At 35.6% G+C, this 22,560-nt stretch overlaps 2 protein-coding genes and 1 pseudogene across 2 annotated transcripts; 2 read left to right on the top strand and 1 right to left on the bottom strand.

Annotated features, from left to right (window-relative positions):
• The first annotated feature begins 7,495 nt into the window (after window positions 1–7,495).
• On the top strand, window positions 7,496–11,597 carry LOC110666625 (transcription factor SRM1-like; annotated as a pseudogene).
• Window positions 11,598–18,746: 7,149 nt separating this feature from the next.
• LOC110666600 (GEM-like protein 4) lies at window positions 18,747–20,062 on the top strand. Its single transcript, XM_021827156.2, has 4 exons — window positions 18,747–19,046; window positions 19,136–19,216; window positions 19,338–19,612; window positions 19,733–20,062. The coding sequence occupies exons 1-4, from the start codon at window positions 18,899–18,901 to the stop codon at window positions 19,931–19,933; spliced, it is 705 nt and encodes a 234-aa protein (XP_021682848.2). The 5' UTR covers window positions 18,747–18,898; the 3' UTR covers window positions 19,934–20,062.
• A 1,103-nt stretch (window positions 20,063–21,165) lies between these two features.
• Window positions 21,166–22,294, bottom strand: LOC110666599 (uncharacterized; the record flags this gene model as incomplete). The annotated part of the gene is made up of 1 exon (XM_058148098.1): window positions 21,166–22,294. A coding segment is annotated over one exon (801 nt), but the record flags the coding sequence as incomplete, so codon positions are not given.
• Between the last annotated feature and the right edge of the window lie 266 nt (window positions 22,295–22,560).

Here is a 22,560-nt window from a genome sequence, read left to right as displayed (position 1 = left end):
AGTCATCTCTATACTTGTCTGATAACTGCTATTATAAGCAAACTTTACTAAAGGCAGATGATGATCCCAACATCCACCAAAATCCATAATACATGCACGAAGCACGTTTTCTAACGTCTGTATGGTCTTTTTTGACTGTCCATCTGTTTGGGGGTATAAAGTTATACTAAAGTCTACTCGTGTTTCGAAAGCTTCTTGGAATTGCTTCCAAAATCGAGAAGTAAACTGAGCACCACGATCAGAGACAATAGAAACTGGAACACCATGAAGACTAACAATCTTGTCAATATACAACTGTGCAAGTTTATCAAAGTCATATGTAGTCTTCATAGGAAGAAAATGAGCAGATTTTGTCAATCTATCCACTATCACCTAGATTGCATTATAACCACCTTGTGTACTAGGTAAACCCACAACAAAGTCCATGGCAATGTGCTCCCACTTGCACTCAGGAATAGGCAATGGCTGAAGTAACCCAGACAGTCTCTGATGTTCTGCCTTAACCTGTTGACAAGTCAAATATTTAGCAACAAAGTCTGCAACATCCCTCTTCATGCCACCCTACCAATAATGCTCCCTTAAATCATGGTACATTTTAGTTGAACCTGGGTGTACTATGTAAGCAGAATGGTGCGCCTCCTCCATGATTTCTCTTCTCAACTCATCAACATTGGGGACACAAAGTCTAGTGCCATAACAAAGAACTCCATGATCATTTAATTAAGATTAAGATCACATTGGTCAAAGATGTATTTGAGACTTTTGTGGTCAGTGAAGATTTTACAAGTCTCACTATGTATAGTGCCTCCAAATTTTTAAATAAAAAATTTCTGTAGCCATTTCCATATCATGAGTTGGATAATTTTACTCGTGCCTTTTTAACTGACAAGCAGCATATGCAATAACCCGTCCATGCTGCATCAAAACACATCCTAAACCAATCTTAGAAGCATCACAATACACTGCATAACCCCCTGATCCAGACAGAAGAGCTAACACTAGTGCTGTAGTCAAATGATTCTTAAGCTCCTGAAAACTCTTTTCATAAGCTTCAAACCACTGAAATTTCACATTCTTCTATATCAACTTAGTTAAAGGTGTTGCAATACGAGAGAAATCTTGAACAAACCATCTATAATTACCCTGCTAAACCCAAGAAACTATGAATCTCTGACACAATTGTTGGTCTAGGCCAATAAAGCACTGCCTCAACTTTCTTCTTATCAATACACACCCCATCCTTAGATACTGTATGGCCTAGGAAAGCCACACTATCTGACCAAAACTCACATTTTGGGAACTTGGCTTATAGCTTGTGTTCTCGTAAGGTCTGAAAGACAATTCTCAAATGCTGCTCATGCTCCTCCTTACTCTTTGAGTACACTAGAATGTCATCAATGAACACTATAACAAATTGATTTAAGAAAGGTTTAAAAACTCTATTCATGAGATCCATAAAAGCGATTGGAGCATTAGTAAAACCAAAAAGCATCACAAGAAATTCATAATGTCCATACCTAGTCCTAAAGGCAGTCTTGAGTATGTCTTCTTTCTTGACCCTCAATTGATGATACCCAGATCGAATATCAATTTTGGCAAAGCACTTTGCACCTTAAAGTTGGTCATACAGGTCATCTATGCGTGGAAGAGGATACTTATTACACACAGTCACTTTATTCAATTGTCTGTAATCAATGCACATTCTTAAAGACCCATCCTTCTTTCACACAAATAACGCAGGAGCACCCTATGGAGAAACACTAGGGCAAATAAACCCCTTATCTAGTAGGTCTTCTAATTACTCCTTCAACTTCTTAAGTTCTACAGGTGCCATACGATAAGGTGGCATAGATATAGGCTCAGTTCTAGAAAATAAGTCTATACTAAACTCTACCTCTCGCTCCGGAGGTAAACCTGATAAATCTTCTGGAAACACATCAGGGAACTCCTTAACCACTATAACATTCTCCACACCTGCACCTTTTGCCTGAATGTCTCTAACATAAGCTAGATACCCTTTACACCTCTTTTGCAATAATCGGCTAGCACTCACTGCTGAGATAAGATTACTAGAGGCTATACTGCAATCTCCCTGAAATTGAAATTTTGCCTCCCCAGGAATTTTAAAGAATACAACTTTGTTATGGTAATCCAATGAAACGTGATAAGTGGCTAACCAGTCAATGCCTAAAATCACATCAAACTCGAACATATCCAAAGAAACAAGATCAGCAGCTAATTCCCTATCTCCAATGTGAACTATACATCCCTTATACACCATATCAGTGTCTATTGCATTCTCCATAGGTATTGATACAGATAAAGGAAACTCTAACAAAGTAGGTGGTGTACTAAATCTCATGAAAAAGTATGGAGAAACAAAGGAATGAGTGAAACCAGGATCAAACAGTACTCTAGCATTAAATAAACAAATATAAAGTGTACCTATCACTACGACATTAGATGCCTGAGCATACTGTTGAGTCAAAGCAAAAACCCTAGCTTGACCTCTACCACCAGATATCTGTCCCTGAGTTTGAGCAGATCCTCTACCACCAGAACCTCTACCAACCTGACCACGACCACCAGAACCCTGACTTCTGCCACTATACTGTGAAATTGGCTGAACCTGAGAGGGAGTAGAATGTACTGCCTAACTAGCACCCTGAGTTGTCCCACTACTATGATAGTTCTGTCTACGGTGTCCCAGCTGTCCACAATCAAAGCATGCTCCAGTGACCCAATGACAAGTGCGCTTATGTAGCTTACCACAATGCTGACAAGGAGTGGAAACAAGCCCAGTGCTAATCTGACTATACCGAGCATTCCCTGTATGAGTCCTCTGCTCACGTCCCTGACCAACTCCAGATTGATGTGCCTTATTGTCAACTGTAGACTGAGAACCCTGCTTATTACCCTGATAAGAACCCTGATGACTTTGTCCTCTGTTAAACTGATTATCCTGACCATCTTTCTTAAACCGCTTGCGCTACTCACGAGCCCAATGTTTATCATCATACATCTCCATCTGTCTAGCCCGATCAACCACCTCCTCATATATAGGTAGTCGTAAAGGAGCTACACAATCAATTAGTCTATCTCGTAAACCCTTTTCAAACCTGTGAGCCTTCTTCTCCTCATTTGGAATCAAGTGTTTACCAAAACAGGATAACTTGGTAAACTTCATCTCATACTTTGTAACTGTCATGTTGCCTTGCTTCAAGGTTTCAAACTCCAAAGCCTTAGCCTCTTGAACACTAGGAGGGGGAAATCGCTCTAAGAAGAGAGAGTGAAACTCAAGCCAGAGGATAGAACCTTCGGGTTGCCCATTCTTCTTAGAGAGATACCACTCACGAGTAACTCCCTTAAGCTGATTTCCTGCGAACATAACCATCCTAGCACTATTGCAACCCATAGTATCATAACACTTCTCCATGTCATCTAGAAAATCTAAGGGATCACTTAATGCATAATCTTAAGTGAACTCCTTTGGTTTTAGCTTGAGAAAGTTTGTAGAGTCAAGAAATCGAGCCCTATCCCGAGCTGGCCCTAAAATAGGGCCAACCACTGGTTGCTGTTATTGAGTTATAAGGTACTCAGTTATAGTATTAACAGCATGATTCACTGTATACAATCTTGCTGCCAGATCTACCACAGTAACCTGACCAGCTCTAGGTGCTTAAGTTGCAGTAGCTAATTGGAATGGTTGTGCTCCAGTTTTAGCCATAAGCTTCTGTTCAAATGTCTGATTAATAGTTTGAGGTGGTACCTCCCCTATTAGATCAAGGTTTGCACCATTAAGACCCTTGACCCTAGTTCTCCTCTTACGTTTAACAGACCCAGGCATCTATTCATTTTAATAAACAAGCATTAAATCTGAAAATATGAGCCAAATTAAGATAGGTGAAAAAGTACGAAGGACGCAGATATCTAAAGCAATGATAAACTAGAAAGATGTTAAGGATCCTATGCTCCACAAGTTTACTAAACCTAAATCGGGCTCTAATACCAACTTTGTCATGACCCAAAAGTTTGTGTCGCGACCGGCGCATAATTTAAGTATTCTTAAATCATGCAAGCCTTATTAGAGTATCTTGAATAAATATATTATCACTTACTAATCCCAAAAATAGATAAAATTCAAATAAACAAAATACTGAATAAATATCATGAATACCCCATAAGTGAATTGCGGAGTCTTTACAGATTTCAAATAAAAACTTAAACTGTTCAATAAACTAAACTAATTATTAGCCCAAGGAAATATGAATTCGGGCATACCATGAGAACAAATCAAAGATTTTTCCTCTCCAGAAAATGGATTGAATATTTGGATCAGCTGCAGAATTCTACTGATCTGAAACAGATAACAGATAAAGAAAACGTGATTTGAGCTAATACTCAGTGAATGATAATTATAGCACACAACGGAATAGGAACAGGCAGATGTTTGATTAATTTGATAATAAATTTTCTATTCAATAAAATCATGTTTATGCTATCAAAATTATTAGTAAAATAATTTTATAAAACATATATATAAAAGAAATTCATTCAATAAAAATTTTATGGTATAGTACACCAAAGTTATGATACCCCACATCAGCAAAGGTCAGATGGTAAGCGCGCTATCAGATATTAGATACTTTCCTCTTCCTTCACAGATATCAATGCATATGATACTAATGCAAACCATAAATTGCAATGATGCATGACTCAACAATGCAACCTAATACCGTGATAGTCTACACAGTGGGGTCAGATAACAGATACAGATATTGGGCACATGTTCCAATTCAAAACAAAAAAATCAACTTGTACAAATCAATCAAAGTCAACAAAAAAATTTCACATAGCAAATAATAACTGATAGTGCAATTCCAACTGTTTATTTCAATAATTTCATGGAGTCAATAAGATCAAATCAATCTCAAATCAATTCAGTGTAACACATCAGTAAATTTTATAGTCAGATATCAATCAATATAAAGACATTAAAGGCTTGTTCCCGGAATCTTAATGACTCTAATGCAGAGATAATTGACAAAATTAATTATTTAATCAAAATCAAAATAAAATTCAATAATAAAATAAAACTCTAAAAAGTCACATGTAAAATAATTGTTAAAATGTTGATTTAAAATGTCATTAAATAATAAATTTAATGCTAAGAAATTTTAAAATGGACTAAAACAGTGCCATGTACTATAATTACCACTCACCTTACCACTCACCTGAAACCTCCAAAACAATAGTTAAATTCAATAAAAGAGAGACAATTTCAACTGACAGATTGAATATTCGAATCTCCTACACACTCAAAATATAAAAGAAAAATATCAACTCAACTCAACTCAACTAAGCCTTTATCCAAAAAATTTGGGGTCGGCTATATGGATTCGCTTTTTTCACTCTGAACGATTTTGGATTAAATCCTCAGAAATGTGTAATGCTTCTAAGTCATGTTGTACTACTCTCCTCCAAGTCAATTTAGATCTACCCCTTTTTTTCTTTCTATCCTCTAACCTAATGTGCTCTACTTGTCTAACTGGAGCCTCCGTATGTCTACGCTTCACATGACCAAACCACCTTAATCTCTCTTCTCTCAACTTATCTTCAATTGGCACCACTCCTACCTTTTCTCTAATACTTTCATTACGGACTTTATCTAGTCTAGTATGGCCACTCATCCACCTTAACATTCTCATCTCTGCAACTCTTATCTTAGATGCATACGATTCTTTCAGTGCCCAACACTCACTACCATATAACATAGCCGGTCGTATGACTGTACGGTAAAATTTTCTTTTTAATTTATTGGGAATCTTACGATCACATAAAACTCCCGTGGCACGTCTCTACTTCAACCATCCGGCTTTAATCCTATGACTAACGTCCTCCTCACATCCCCCATCTACTTGAAGGACTGAGCCTAGATATTTAAAGTGATTACTTTGGAACAGTACCACTCCATTCAAACTAACTCCTTCCCTATCACCAGTTTGGCCTTCACTGAACTTGCAATGCATGTATTCTGTCTTCATTCTACTTAACTTAAAACCTTTTGACTCTAGAGTACTTCTCCAAAGTTCTAGCTTCCTATTGACTCCGCCTAAGTAGTTTGCGCTTAGCCGGTCCCAAGCCCGGATAAAGGAGGAGGGTTGCGGTAGGTGACAACCAGCGTAAAAATTTCGTCACACCCTATGATATGGATTCAAAAGATAAAAATATCAAATAATAATAAAATAAAATAACTTATATATATATATATATATTTTTTTTTTGTGATATAAAATAAGCTATTGTCCAACAGTAATCATGATCAACCCAATTCAATACCAATGGTCAAAGAAAAAGAAAAAAAATGAATTTTTATATTATAGTTGTAATAATTCAAGGAAGGAAAATAAAATAAAATTCATCCATTCTTGAACAAAGAAATGGAATTTTTACCTTTGAAAATAAAATCCAAGGTGATGAATAGAAAAGTAAGAATTTATGAATTCTCTGCACACATCAGATTATAAATCGTATATATATATATATATATATATATATATATATATATATATATATATATATATATATATATATATATATATATATATATAACAATAATGAAATAACAATAATGAAAGATTATGAAAATACCTGTTGAAAGTATTTGGTAGAAAAAGAAGGTGATAAACAGGTTTTGAAAGCAAAGTTTAGCAGAAATAGATGATTAGGGTATATATATTTCAAGAGTTTTATTAGGTATAGAATGAGATGATTAGGGTATATATTTCTCTTTTGAATTCTCTGCACACATCAGATTATAAATCGTATATATATAACAATAATGAAAGATTATGAAAATACCTGTTGAAAGTATTTGGTAGAAAAAGAAGGTGATAAACAGGTTTTGAAAGCAAAGTTTAGCAGAAATAGGTGATTAGGGTATATATATTTCAAGAGTTTTATTAGGTATAGAATGAGATGATTAGGGTATATATTTCTCTTTTTTTTAGATAAATATATGAAATTATTGTTATCTAATTAAAATAAATAAATAAATAGATAAAATATTAGGTTTCCAGAGCAAAGTCTGTTTATCACATCATTTTTCTACTAAATACTCTCAATAGGTATTTTCATCATCTTTCGTTGTTGTTATATGTGTATGTGTCTATACATATATATATATATATATATATATATATATATATATATATATATATATATATATATATATATATATATATATATATAAACATGTCATTCAATAAAATATTTCTCTTTTTTTAGTTGAGTTGAGTTGTATATTAAATTATTGTTAACTAATTAAAATAAATAAATAAATAGATAAAATATTAGATTTCCACACAAATGCTTGTCTTTCTATCCTTAATCTGTAATATATACATAAATATATATACTTCCCTTTTGACTCATCATTTCTCTGGTATATATCAGTTTCTTAAACTGAGGAGGAGAAGAACACATCTGCCACCAATCAAAGACTGAAGCTTTGCTCTGAATTTAATTACTTTAGAGGAGACCAAGAACAAGTAATCAATTATTCAATTCCCATGAGTATCTATATATATATTGTATTGTAGAATATAGATGCATGTATGTATAAGTATAATATATGTATAATCTGCTGCTTCCTTTTTTGGGTTATCTCATTTACTGACAATAAAAAAATTTGGATAAAAAGAAAATAAAGGAGAGGAAGAGAAACCCAATTCTCTCTCTGTTTTTTCCACTCTTAAAACCTCTATTTTAATCTCTCTAGAGGCTATTATCTTGTCAGATATTAAAGGGTATTGCAGATTCCACAGTGTGGCAACCTGGAGCGAGCTTTTCTCAATCCCAACTATCCTTGTAAGCGTAAGCAAGTAGGTGGTGTTGTTGTTGGGGGTGGGACCAATTCACCCATCCTGCTCCTTACCACCTCCTTTATTGTTCTTTTCAGGATAACCATCAGCATCATTCATAATTTTTGTGCGTACCCTTATAAATTTCACTCCTTTTTAGCCCTTTTATATTTTATTGATTTGTGTTTGCTTTGCTTAACATCTGGATTTATTTTGATAGGGCTCTAAGCTTTCTATTAAAAACTTTACGTTACACAGAGATAAAGGTAGTAGGGTTTATTAATTTACTTATTTATTTATTATTATTATGTTTTGCATAATCTGTCACTAATGGTACTAGTTTTGAAAATAGAGTTTTTGAATGTTGGTAGAAATATCAAAATCTTGATAGCGCTAATACTTAAGTTCGTGAGTAATGATTCTCTTGTAATGTTTTGTACGGTTACCAGAGTTGAACAATGAAAAAGGAAGAAATCTTTCATTTCTAATTAGGGAGTTGAAAAAGCTTGGATTACTGCTTGCCTATTTTCAATCGATGGTTTTCTATCCCTAGGAATCGTCTAGTGGGTACTCAAATTTATGGTTGATAATAGAGGTATTAGTTTGTAATTTCTATTTTCTGGATTTAATTCACTGAAAAAAAGAAAAAGAGAGAGAGAGAGAGAGAGAGAGATGATTTGGATCCCAAAATGGGTTATGCATGGCCATTGTTGATTCCAAAGTGAGATGCATTGGCTCCCTGGTTTTCAAAGCGTTATGTTAATATAAATTTGATTCTTGATAGCAATTGTGCAAATTTATTTGTGATGCATGGTAATGATAGTGTTTGGTTAGATTGGCAGAAGAATAAAAAGAATGAGTAGCAAGAGTTTACGTTGTAAAAATTTAAGCACATAAAATTGAAAGTTAAATTTATGATGAATTTTTGTGGGCTTATTCTATTAAAATTGTTCTTATCAAGTGGGGCACACAGTTAATTAGACTTCTGTTGGAATTGGAAATTACATCTGTGAGTATTCCTTTTAGTCATTGTAGGTTTCTAGGTTTTTCTTCTTTGTTTGGTTTCTTATTTGTCTCTTTCACATTTCACTATTCGAAACCCTAATTACCATTCACTATTTAATTCACCTGCGCATTAATTTATGTTTATGCAATTTTTTATATTCGCTTTAAATTCCCATTTATTGTATCTTTGATTTAATTGTTTTCAGATATTTCTCATGGTCTAACTAAACTTTGTTGCTTTTCATTCAACAATAGGTTAGCAATTCACAAGAGTCTAATTTTTGAATTATGAAGCAAATCACCATTGAATTCTTCGCACACGTTGCTGGGGTTTTGTGATTTTTATTGGAGTTGATTTCTGCTTCAACAGTCTTGGCCTTTTTTGGGGTTCATCTGTTTCTCTCTTTTCCTTCCCTTTATAGCCTAACACATCTTGCTTTTCCCATAATTCTTGTCTACTGTCCCTCCAGTTGTCAGTGATACCAAATTTAGAAATAATTCAAATCCAAATTTCAAGAATTGTTCTAGAAAATCCTTGCTTTTAGAGATTGGCTTATAGGTTAGCCTACCTTCTAAAGCAACTTTGTAGATTTCTTTCCTTGTCTTGTGAGTGTTTCTTCTAGATAGGGATTCCAACGAGTCTAAATGATTGTGGATGAAGCAAGTTGTAGCTCTTTGTGGACTAGAGAGCAGGATAAGGCATTTGAGAATGCCTTTGCAACATATGCTGAGGATGCTCTAGATTGATGAGAAAAATTGCAGCTAATGTACTTGGGAAAACTCTAGAAGAGATTAAACTTCACTATGAACTTCTAGTGGAGGATTTGAATCAGATTGAAGCTGGCTGTGTGCCTTTGCCTAACTACTCTTCTTCAGAGGGTTCAATGAACTATGCTGGCAATGAAGGAACTAGTAAGAAGGGTGGCCATCTGGCGTATCATAACAATGAGTTCAAACATGGAAATAAGGCATCTCGGTCAGATCAAGAACGCCGTAAAGGAATTGCTTGGACGGAGGAGGAGCATAGGTAAATTTGTTGTTGCTGATTTATTTAGTTTGTTGTGTTACTTCTATTTAAGTGGTCTTCGTACCTTTTTTGCCAAATATTTAAGATATCTCATTTGTCAGTTCTACATCAATTTTTTGCCTTATTTGTTTGAGCATTTAAAACAAATTTCATTTTTGTTTTTTCTTTTGAATTACATTGAATTTAATGTATTACAAATCCCATCAAATCATTTGGTTTTTTTTGCGATGGTGCTACTTTTTTTTGTGAGAATGACAATGACGTCTTATGCATACCTAGTACTTTCTACTCTACCATTAGAATTCACTTTTTTTGGGTGAAATTAAGAGTCTTCACCCACCTATTTACTCTTTTTTTTCCTCCTTTTTCTATTCTTTGAAGAGATAGAATACACTTGTTTGTCCCATTTACTAATTGGAACTTGGAAGTACTAAACCAAGTTTTGTCAAATTAGTCAGCTTTTCCATTAACTTATCTAACTTGCATTTTTTGATTAGGAGTTGACATGGGAAGCTTCATGTTTTTTGATTCAGAAAGCTCTCTCTCTCTCTCTCTCTCATGTGCATCTTGCATATTTAGTTTGTGAAAGCATGAAGCTCTTTCATTATGTAATGGCTAAATAAATGGGTTTCTATTATGAGCTTTTTGTTAAGCTGTATTTTTGGACTAAATAGGTTTATGTCATATTAAATGATTATTTTTTGGTTGGGGAATTTCTCTTATTGCATTATTAATATTATTTTCCAATGGCTAAATTTTGATGAATCTTGGAAGGTAGCATACTGGGATTTAACTGACGCCTATTACTTTCTATATCCTTTGATAACAAGTTATTTCTTCTTAGTTTGGACAAATATGGGAAAGGTGATTGGCAAAGTATTTCAAGAAACTTTGTTATGACAAGAACGCCTACACAAGTGGCTAGCCATACACAAAAGTATTTCATTCGTTTGATCTCGATGAACAAAGATAGGAGGCAATCCAACATACATGACATCACTAGCGTTGGCAATGGAGACATTTCAGCACCTCAAAGACCAATAACTGGCCAAGCAAATGGTTCTATTGTAGGAGGTTCCTTTGGAAAAGCAGTCAAACAACCATAACATCTTGCTGGACCTCCAGGAGTTGTCATGTATGGTCCTCCAATAATAGGGCAACTAGTAAGAGGTCCCTTTGTTTCAGCGGTCGGCACCCCTGTGAATCTTCTTGGCCCTGCATACATGGCTTATGGCTTTAGAGCCCCAATACCAGGAGTAGTGGTTCCTGGTGCAATAATGAACTTGGGTCTTATTACATATCCAATGCCATCTACAACAACTCATAGGTGATATGCATGGTATAGCTACAAAATGTACAAAGACAGAAGACTAGTTGCTTGTGTTAGCGTTAGCTTAATGGCTTCTCCATTTTAGCCTAAATAAGACTTGTTTATTTACAAGCAAGAGTTGTATGATGTCATTTGTTTATTTTGGTAGCAATAAAAAATAAGCCTATATGGAGGAAAGTACATGCATTTGTATAGGCAGTAGCTGTGGAAAATATAAAAGCATTTATGGGTAGGACAACAATTTAGTACCTTTTTTTGGTTTTACTTTACAATGCTTAGTCTCAATAGTAGTCAATTAATGGGATTTTACTTTTAATGACCAAAGTTGTAAAGAACTCATTTATACTTTTTACCATTTTATGTAACATATGTTGGCACATATTATGCTTAGCCTAGCTATTAATTTATTCCTCTTATAAAGTGCTTCTTTGGAGAATTGCTATCAAATTTTTGCCTAGGTTATGCTTGCAGGTGTAAGTATATGCGATGGTGCAAAGCACTTATCTAGGAATTATAACTAGGTTAGCTGTGGGCAAGGGTTGTTAAGGTGGGTTGCATAAGGTTTACAGTATATGATAATGTTGAGGTTTTCCAAGAGATTGGCGAATGGTTAAAAAGGGATTGAAAGGGTTAACACAGGGTCTAGTGTAGTCACTGGATTAGGAGTTTTCATAGTAGTGGTAGCTTGGCACCACTGTGTTAGTTAAACGTGGAATGAAGGGTGATGTGATTTCATCACTAGGAAGTAGAACATAATTTACCTTATGTCTAATGATATCAGAAAGGAGACCTTATAATTTCATAACGAGGAGGAAATGAATAAAAGGTAGCCTAGTCGGCTCTAAAACTTCACTCTCTAAGTTTTTAGAGAGAGCAGAGCTCTCCTTTTCTTTTCTTTTCTTTTTGCTTTTTCACTTTTTCTCAAGGGCATAGGCTCTTTGTTTTTGCTGCGTTAGCAGCTTTTCTTTGCCCCCTCCGATAGGGGAAGGTTGCCTCCCCAGCCCAATGAGTGGGTTCCTTCCCCACTATTGGGTCAAGATGGAGATAGCATTTTGGTTCTTAATAATGCAATTGGCTTTGTATGGGAGGAGGCTTCATTTATGGTTGCTTTGTGTATTGTTATGTATCCTCTTTTTCTGTGTTGTGTGTGCTTTTGTAGGTGATTTCATATATAAGCTTTCTCGGTGGCTAGTGGATGCTTATCTCAAGGATGTTCATGGCTCCAATAAATGCTGCTTATGTTGGCTTCCCAATCCCTAAAAGGCTCTAAGAGAATGAGATTGCCATAGCTCTGCCAAGCCACTCAATTCATCCAGCTCTCCATCTCTGTGTGGCTTTATGGATCTATGAACTTGTTTTGAGTTATGGTTTGGTGCTTCCTGTGGTTGAAGTGTTGTTGGAGGCTTTTGAAATGGTGGTTACTGTCTTGAATGGCTCTTATGTGCTCAATGTATTTGGTCATCACCCTAAGGCCGGTCCATCTGATGTGATTGGCAGCGCTGCCTTATCTTGTCTATCAAATCTCTTTTGTCACGACCCAACCTATAGGCTGGACCGGCACTAGGACCTGAGCCAGCCTAAAGCTCCCGAGGCCCGTAGTAAGCCTGACTAATTTTTAACCCAATTCTAAGGCCCATTTAAGCCAAATTTCAAGAATTCAACTGAATAGAGTCTGGCCATAATATGGACCATACAATGGGGATTTTTTGATTCACTCGACCTGTAAACACGATATATAACAATTTGGGGAGCTCAGCTCACCCTTCACATACTCATAATGACATAAAATCAAATGGGAGCTCAGCTCCCTCATCCAATCCGATCATACATGCATTTAATAAGTTTACAGATCTAACATGGCAATTATAATACAGACCCAAATCAAATAAGTACTTTTAACACATGTGGAATTCTAAAAGTTAGTAAAATTATACAGAACATAACAAGTATTAATAGATTGTCTGTGAAGGAGAGAGGCAGGTTAGAACTCAACAAGAAGTCTACTGTATCCTAAAAAAATAAGGTGAATAGGATACAGTAGACTTTAACCATAATTTCTATAGCTATCTAAAGCTAATGCATCCTGAAAAGTGAAATGCAGCACCATCAAAATTTTCATACAAATCACATCATAACAGCAAAAAGGCAATTTGGAGCACTCACACAACCAATAATGTTCAAATAGTACATATATGGGAGCTGATCCCCTATATAATTCTCTTAATCCAACCTCTGCTAGCGAGTGTCTCTCAAGCCGGATTTTCACTTGATAAATAAAATGCGGTGGCCAGCGAGATCATCTCGAGCCGTGCCTACCCCGACTTATCTATAAAAGGATCGGGTCCCAGCGAGTCAAGCTCCAGCCACGTCTACCCGTCTTGTCCGTAACCAATACCACAAACTACACGCATGCCAACACACGCGCACTGCTCCAAAGTACCATAAAACAACATTCATAACATATTACCAATTAAGAATGTAATATAAAAATGTGCCTACTGTTTAACTACATAGATACATATTTATAAGTGATGCATGGGCATGCCTGAACACATAATAATATTAAAATTATAATTAAAATCAATATTTTACTCACAGACTTGAACCGAGGTCACTGCGAAGGTTGGGCAGATGAGGAAGATTGTCCCAGCTCACCTGACAATTTCATTGCAATTATTTAATATATTTGACTCAATACAAGTTTAGAAAGGACTAAAGACATTCTAAGTCGTGTTGAAAATTCGACAGAGTTTTTCCTATACCTAGGACCTACCCAACTTGCAAAAGGGTTCAAAATACACTTCTATATTCGCAAGAAACACAATTACAACTCAATCACATCACATGGCCCCTCCTGGGCCCATTTAAATAGTCAACAAACACAATTTAAAAAATTACAAATTAGTCCATACAATTAACCATTTTGCAAAAATTGCCCAAATGAGCTCTAAAAATTCTAAAACTTTGCCCCACAGTCCTTAGCAATATTATTAAACTAATACAAAAGGAATTATAATTTTTTAACCTACCACGAATATTTTATAGATTTTTAATCGAAATCAGGCACTAGATAATTAAGAAAAATGAGGTTTCGGGTTTATCTATGTCAATTCAAACCCTTGGGACGCGTCCGAGATGTCTGAAAATGGTGGGGTAGCCTATAACTTCGACTCAATTTTGAAGTTTTCCCGGTAGTCTGCATGCCTGACCTGAAATTGCAAACCCGAGTAACTGTTGAATTTATGTAAAACGAGCATACCTACGCAAAGCCCACAATATGGGGTTAGTACATAATTTTTACGAAATTTATTAAGCTCATTTAATGCTCGAAAAAATACTGTGAAGTTCGTGGGACTCACCGAAAAATAGTGTCGGAAAAATTTGAAATTTGTATTGCCGCGAAGCTCTCATCGAGGGGAGCACTCCGGTACTCTCAGATTTTTCGTGGGGTTCACGGTTTGCTAGAAATCTAGTCCAAAAGTTGAAATGAGCTAAAACTTGCTGAACAAAAATTAGACAAACCGTTTAATGGATTTTTGTGTTTTTGATGTCTATGAAAAGATCTAGAGGTGTAGATGGGTTTTGGGACAAAACCCCGTCTAATTGTTAGCCGGATCAACCGAAATCTATCCGGGAAGACAAAACGGCGCATTGCGTGAAGGAGAGTTTTTGGGGCAGTTTTTCGGCAGCCTGAATCGTCCACCGGCGGCGAGGAGGGTCCCTGGATGTGCGCTGGCTAGCTGGGGAGAGAGGGGCGGCGGTGGGGCGGCAAGGGGAGGATAGAGGAGAGAGAGAATGGAGAGGGTAGAGAGGGAGTTGGGACGCACGGGGAAGAAGAGGAGAAAAGGAAGAGGACCGGTCCGATTCGATTGGTAAGACCCGGTCAGGTTCGATTCAGGATATCCGAAATTGAATTTTTGCTCTGCCTTGGGACAAAAAATGAGGTCCAAAAATTTCGAAAAAATTTCATAAAACTCAGAAAAATTTATAGAGTCTAAATATATTTTTAGTTTTATCACATGGTTTTGGAATTAATTTTTAAAAATCATCAAAGTTTCACATCTTCAGAAAATCAAATCCGATTTCTAAAATTAGAAAAATTTCAAATAATTTTTTAAAATTTAAATAAAATAAAATATTAATATTATCCATAAAATAATAAATTTAAAAATTAGGGTGTTACATCCTTCCTCTTAGGTCATACTACCTGGCCCCTACGGTTTTCTTTCTTAGGTTTTGCCTTTCCTTTTGGGTGGGTGCGGGGTTATTAGCTTAGGATCTTATCTTTTGTTCAAGCCATGGTTCCAAGCTTTGGGTTTAGTTGTTGGTAGCCTATGGGCCGTTTTGTTAAAGCTAGGCATTCTTTTATAGACTTTTGGATCCTAGTTGGATCTATCTACATTTGTACTAGCTCCAACCTTTTAACCTGCCAATGAAATATTTTCCTTCGATAGAAAAAAGTTTAGTCGGCTATCATTTGAGTCTAACACTAAATGGTGAAGGAGGTGTGGGCTTTAAATTCTACTCTCCTCAAAAAGTGGCGGCAATAATCACTAATCGATTATAACTCATAAAAAATTAAGGAGAAAATATAAAAATCTATCACGTGGTTGCACACATTTTTAAATTAAGACTTGAGGTTAAGTTTGTAACAAAGTGATATTTTATGGTTATACGTTGTTAGTAAGGAAGCATTTCCCTCCAACACCATTAAATATTGTTAATGCATTAAAAATATTGAAAAAATTAAAAAAAAAATGCTTTGAGGTTTTTCATATTTTCAAATAAGAGACTTGACTTAAGTTTGTTACGAATAGATGTTTGTGGTTTCACACCATCACTCCTCTTTCACCGTAGACTTTTTTTTTTTTTTTAATGATTTGCAGCATCAATGGCACGCCTTGCATATTTAACAGGCTTGATCATAATATTACAGCATTTCTGATGAACGTCAAGTATATTTTGTTGTCATTTGCATATGCAGTTATAGTTTACTCCTTTTCTTGGCTTAACTTTGTTGTTTTTGGAGAAGTCTTCTTAATTTGTCCTACTCCTGGCTTGTCTGGCATAGTGTTATGTTTTTCTTCAAATTTGGACTGAATGACAGTAACCTTTCATGGGCTACCTTGTGTTAATCATACATTCTGTTTGTGCCTAATTTGTTAGGGATTCTTGTTTTTTTTTTTCATTTATCTATATTTTTTTTTTCTTGCACATGGTTCTCAACAATGGCTCTTTAATTTTTTTTTTCATCTTCAATCTCTCTCAGATCCTCAAGAAGTATGATTTGGTTTTGATTTTGATTTGTGTTTTATATCTTGGTGTTTGTGGTAAACCCACAAGGTCCTCAAGAATTCAACTTTGATACCATTTGTTGATTTTTGAAGGAAGAATGCAGAGGTAAAGGTTTTACCAGGAGAACAGCTATATTGACACTCACTGATTAAAGTTGTAATTATACAACCTAAAAAAAATGAAAAATCTTAACAAAAATATGAAAATCTAACTAAATCTTAACTATTAATGTCTAAAAAATTTGTAACAAATTTATTTCCTTATTTTAAGAAACCGACATATTCTTGAAGACTTATTACTTAGCAGCATATCATCCACGTCAATAGGTCTTGCAGCTATCGAAGCATACTTCTAACAATCTCAATGCGGCTTTCCTCTAGTATTTACAAATGAATATTGCGATACCTCCATTAACTGAGGCTAGCTTCCATGCAATGCCCTGTAGATCTATGTTAGTTGAGCTTAAAAATCCTAACCCATTGATTAAAATCACAGAAACAACTCATTCGTGGTGTCAAATTCCCATCAATGAAATGCATAACTCCATTAACAAACTTGCTCTTCCTCGATGGAATAACAGTTTTAACCCTTGACGATATTGTTTGCATGCACCCAGGTTATAATAGACTCCTCATCTATATCTATACTCATATAAATATAATAAAGCTAAGCATCAAAATATGCTCATACCACGCTTTCAGGCTTGAGAAATTACTTGGTTTAACAATTTCCTTTGAAATATATGAGAGGTTATAGAAGAGAGTATTTGTGGGTTTTGGTTTCCTTGAATTTTTAAAAACTGACAAAAGAGTTCTACGGTGCTCATTGCTCAAGACATAGAAGAATTTGAAGTTTCTGTAGCTATTCCTTGAAAGATACCATCAAATATTATTTTAACACTTTACTTCCAAAAAAGATTTATTCAAGAGGCTTTGATCACTCTGCAACGGCCATTGACCGGCTTTGCTTTTCCCTCAGTTTTCCACCTTTTTCGCTTATGCAGCATCCTCCTTATTCCTTGAGAGGAATCTTCTATAGCTAGATTCAGATATAGACAAATTCTATTCTAAATTTTTTTTCTTTTTTCATAACTCTACAATTCAATCTTACACCATATAACATAAGCAGTATTACAAATCTTACACCATATGACATAAGCAGTATTCCAACTCCAGATTCTATAACATGTGGGAAACGAGGCTGATGTGATATGGCGAATGCTTAATTGCCTTTCCTTTCCTTAAGCATGTAAACAATGAAGATTTATTCAAAGTCCTATAAGGTATTCTCTCTCAATACCAACTTCACAAACCTCTCCTGCCCAGTCACCCCCACCTCATCACCACTAAGATTAAAATTTAAAAAAAAAAAAGGATAAAAAGATTTCCTTTCTGCAGAGAGCTTTTTCTTATCCCAATCCCAATGTTAATGGGAATTTCACAATCTAAGAAAAAGTCAGCAATCCAATTTGGTAGTTTGATGAAATCCAACTGCCCGCTGCCTTTCATTTTAAATTGTGATTGATCTAACACATGGTACTTCCAATGACTTTTGATGGTTTCACCCTTTTTTTATAGCAAATAGAAGAGAGATGCTTCCATCAGAAAGCTAAAATGACAGCTCAAAAGGTTTTAGTGACACTCCCCTACACAGTCAGCATTTGGGATAAAAGATCAAAAGAAAGAAATATGGTGTTGGTTAGGATTGTGACTGAAAAGAATGTCTCAACTGATCAGGAAAATTTCTTTTTCCTTTGGTCCCATTTGGATGGAGATGAGATTTTCCACTGATTTCCAAGGAAGATATCCTTTTTTCTTCAAAGAAAGTTTCAAGAACCCTAGAATGTTCTCACCCTAACTCTGCAACAGAATGATCTCATTTGGTTTCCATAGGTCAGAAAGTGGGGCCATAATACATGCAGTATAACCAGAATCACAGCCTTCAAATTCTAAATTTACTGGCCATATATAGAGAATGAATTTCAAATATTAGGAAATTTGTGGTGAGAGATATTGTTTAATTAATGTGATTTTTGGAGAACTGAAGATAGGAAGAATTGGGCCTACAATATCTTTTCTTAAAAGAAATCAGACACGTCATCTTTTCTTTTATCTTTCCTTAAAATATATCATGTCGAGTCAATATGTGTAACTTTATCATTGTGGATGAGCCATGGATGACTCATGCAATGAAAAGTTGAGATCACCAACCACAGCTATCCTTTATATAAGCTTGCAGAATGCATGTTTTCGTCAACCAAAGCAGCTTAGCTCCCTCTATTTCTCACAGCAAAGCACCTTCTGTTGTTCCAACAATCCACACAGAAGTTCTAAGGCAAAAGGCTAGAAGTGAATCTTCTTCATTCCCTATTTATCAAATATGAAGAATTTTCCTCAGGAACAAGTTTTTGGAGTTCCAAACACAACATCAGCAAAACCAGTTCAGAAAATGCCAAGATTTTTACTTGAAAATGCTTCCCAATGTTATGTTCCAACTCCTGCAAATAAATCTCTCACGGTCAAGCATGGTATCCCTCTTTTCCCCTCTCTCTCTATCTCGCCCTTCCAAACAATTTAATGATGCAATTTTACTAATCAGCTAGCGTTCACATTGCAGATAAAGTAGACTCGGTGCTTAAAAGGATGAACAAACTAGGGAAAAAAGCTGACAAATTTGCACATGGCATCCGAGAGCATGGTAAGATGGTAGCAATTCCCTTGTGATTAAGGATCATCCAATTTTGTATAAACATGCACTATGAGAACCTCAATGAACAATGGATGATAGCTAAATTCATCTCAATTTTGTGTGACTGCAGTGAGACTGGGGACCAAGATCACTGAAACTCTGAAGGGGAAGCTCAGCTTGGGAGCTAGAATTCTCCAAGTAGGAGGAGTGAAGAAAGTTTTTAGGCAGTTATTTAGTGTGAGAGAAGGAGAGAGATTGTTGAAGGCTTGCCAATGTTATTTGTCAACCACAGCCGGCCCTATTGCAGGATTGCTCTTTATCTCGACAGACAAGATTGCCTTCTGCAGTGAGAGAGCAATTAAATTGTCTTCTTCAGAAGGAAAAATGGTCAGAATCCATTACAAGGTAATCAAGAAAATGCCATCGCATCTCCCTATCTCTCTCCCTCCCCTTGCTTTCTGATATCTTTAAGCAATAGTAACATTTCTACTTGCTAACAACCCTGAATTTTCCAACTTCATGCAGGTCTTGATCCCGCTAAGAAAGATAAAGACTGTGAACCAAAGTGAAAATGTGAAGAAGCCATCACAAAAGTACATAGAAATAGTAACTGTTGATGATTTTGATTTCTGGTTTATGGGTTTCTTAAATTATCAGAAAGCTTTCAATTGTCTTCAGCAAGCAATATCACAAGTTTGGATGAATACAAGTCATCCAAATGTCTAAACAAAGCTTACTTCTTTTCTTCATCAGATGTAACTAAACGGCATGATGACATGTCAACGAAAACAGTTGACCATAAAAATTGTACAAAGTTTCTTTTCAATGAGAATGGTTTGTGATTTTCAACTTCCATTAATCAATCTTATTTGAAGAGTCAACTTATTTGGTTATAGCCTATTGGTGTGGTCGGAATTCTTTTGGAGCTATATAATCACTTATTTTTGTGTCTTCTGCACACTAGAAAGACTTCTAAACAAGCTAAGAGGCATCTTCTTTTAGCTAATTCTGTACCCCAGAAGCACATTTGGAAGGATGGTTTGTTAAGATGAAGCTTGGTTTAAGCAAGTCAATAGGCTAATTGCAATTATTAAGCTGCTTGACAAGTACTTGAAAACCAGTAACCAAGCGTGTGCTTGCAGCCTCATCAAAAACTAGTGGAGCAACTAGGCTATTAGGTAACTTGATGAATGTTATATGATAACTTAGCCTGGAAGAATTAGCATTTGCAGCACCGTTAATCTGGTTATTGAAAGCAACTTGCTTTTCAGACCATTAATCCCCCACAGCCGAATAAATTATGAAGCAAAAGTTGGTGGCTGGTGTTGAAAAGAATCTTTAGGAATTTAGAACCCTACCAGATGAGCCTTTCATGACAAAAGAGAAAGGGTGTGCCTTCTATCGTTGGTGTGTGTCATCCGAAGCAGGTCACGATTCTCTGTCCATTCCTTCACATGGTAGGCATAAACACTGCTGGTATTGCATATCTAACAAACTCCAACATCAGGACCCACATTTTCCATCATTAATCCGTAACTGCCAAAGCACCTAATGTAAGATCCATAGCTGGAAGCAAACTCATAGACCATCACCATGGAAATAAATCAGATGGAATCTTCAGGTAACACCTAGAATGCATTTCACATTTTAATCGGTTCAAGTATTGTTTGGTTGGCTATCACCTGGAATCGTTTTAAATATCACCTAATTAATTTGCAATCAATGAAGTCTAAAGTTGGCTTCTTTCAATTCATCTAAAAAACTAAATAAATTAGAAGAAAAATGCTTTCCCAAAAATCCCTACCTACAACCCCAAACTGCATTATAACATTTTTTTTTAATAAGCAATATAATTTTCTTAAGAAATCTAAAAAGACTTAGCATACGCCATTGCAAAGTATATAAATCTTCTATAGGAAGAATGAGCAAAAGAGAGATAGAGGGATCATAAAGAGCATCTTATTATTATTATACTAAGATAATGAACATCTTACAATAACACTCCACTGCTGAAAGAACTAAGGGAAAACCAAAGACAAAGATAAAATAGGAATGCAAAATAACAAAAGAAACAATGTACATGCAAAATACAAATAAACATCCAAGGTGATCAATAAGATGCCAAACATTACTCAATCCAAGTCAAATGCAGGGTTTGTACAAGAACAGGAGAAAACTTAACAGCAAAAGCCCTTGTTCATTCTTATACCCAGTTGACTTGCTCAGGAAGGGATTGCTTTAAAGTTTCCAATGACACAACTTTCCAATGTGTTAAAATCTGGGTTCTCAAACTAGAACATCTGGTTCATTTAAGCTACCTGTGTAATTTACTTTACAACATTCAGGAAACTGCAAGCCAGCCTCATCAAAACCTGACTTTGTAACATGTGGGCAGGATCTCACATCAAGATATTCTAAAGTGTTGCACTTCTCCAAAAGCATGCCTATCCCAGTCACTGTTACCTTTGGACAGTTGCTAACTTTCAAAACCTTCAGCCTCAATTTTGTTTCTACAGTTCTTAAACCTTGAAAAACAGCATCTGTAACCTCCTCACAGCATCCAATGTCAAGAGCCTCTAGGTTTCTGCACTCAGTGAGGATGCAGCTTAATGAAGAGTCAGAGATACTTAAACACCAGTCCATACGCAAATTCCTTAAACTATTTTTACAGGCTGCAGCCAATGATTTTATAGAGATGTCTCGGCAGCCACCAATGATAAGGGTTTCAAGATTATTGCAAAATTTGGCTAAAGATGATATTGATTCATCCCCAACTTTGTAGCAATCCAACAACTTCAGTGTCTTGAGACAAGATGAACATGCCTTTGAAAGAGTGGAAATTCCAATGTCCCCAATATTGCTGCATTTATTGATGTCTAAGTACTGGATCCGCTGGCAACCACTAACAAGATCTGTGAGCCCGTGGTCAGTTATGTTGGTGCATCCTTGCAGGCCCAACTCCTGGAGATTAGGACAGTTCTTAGAAAGAGACTTTAACACACCATCAGTAACAAATCTGCATCCAGCAAGATGTAGGCTCTCTAGATCTCTACAACCCTCAGCAACTGATGTGGCCCAACCGCAAGTGCACGGGTCGTACAAGTAATATAGAAAAGATATCGTTTCCACGAGGAGTTGTGTTAATGATTGAATTTTAGATATAAAAAGTTGATTAAATTGAACTATTTTTGAAATTAAAGCAATAAATTGATGGGTATTGGAGTATGAGATCTATATGTGTAAAATTAATAATCTATCCAACAATGTATTAATTAAACTAAAATTGCACCAAATTGAAATAAGCAAATTCAAATATGGCAAGATTTAAATTGGCAACTAATTAAATTCGATTA

Source organism: Hevea brasiliensis, chromosome 6 (genome assembly GCF_030052815.1).
Source record: "Hevea brasiliensis isolate MT/VB/25A 57/8 chromosome 6, ASM3005281v1, whole genome shotgun sequence".
NCBI lineage: Eukaryota > Viridiplantae > Streptophyta > Magnoliopsida > Malpighiales > Euphorbiaceae > Hevea > Hevea brasiliensis.
The sequence above is the reverse complement of the archived record's forward strand: the minus strand, read 5'-3'. Positions and strand labels throughout refer to the sequence as shown.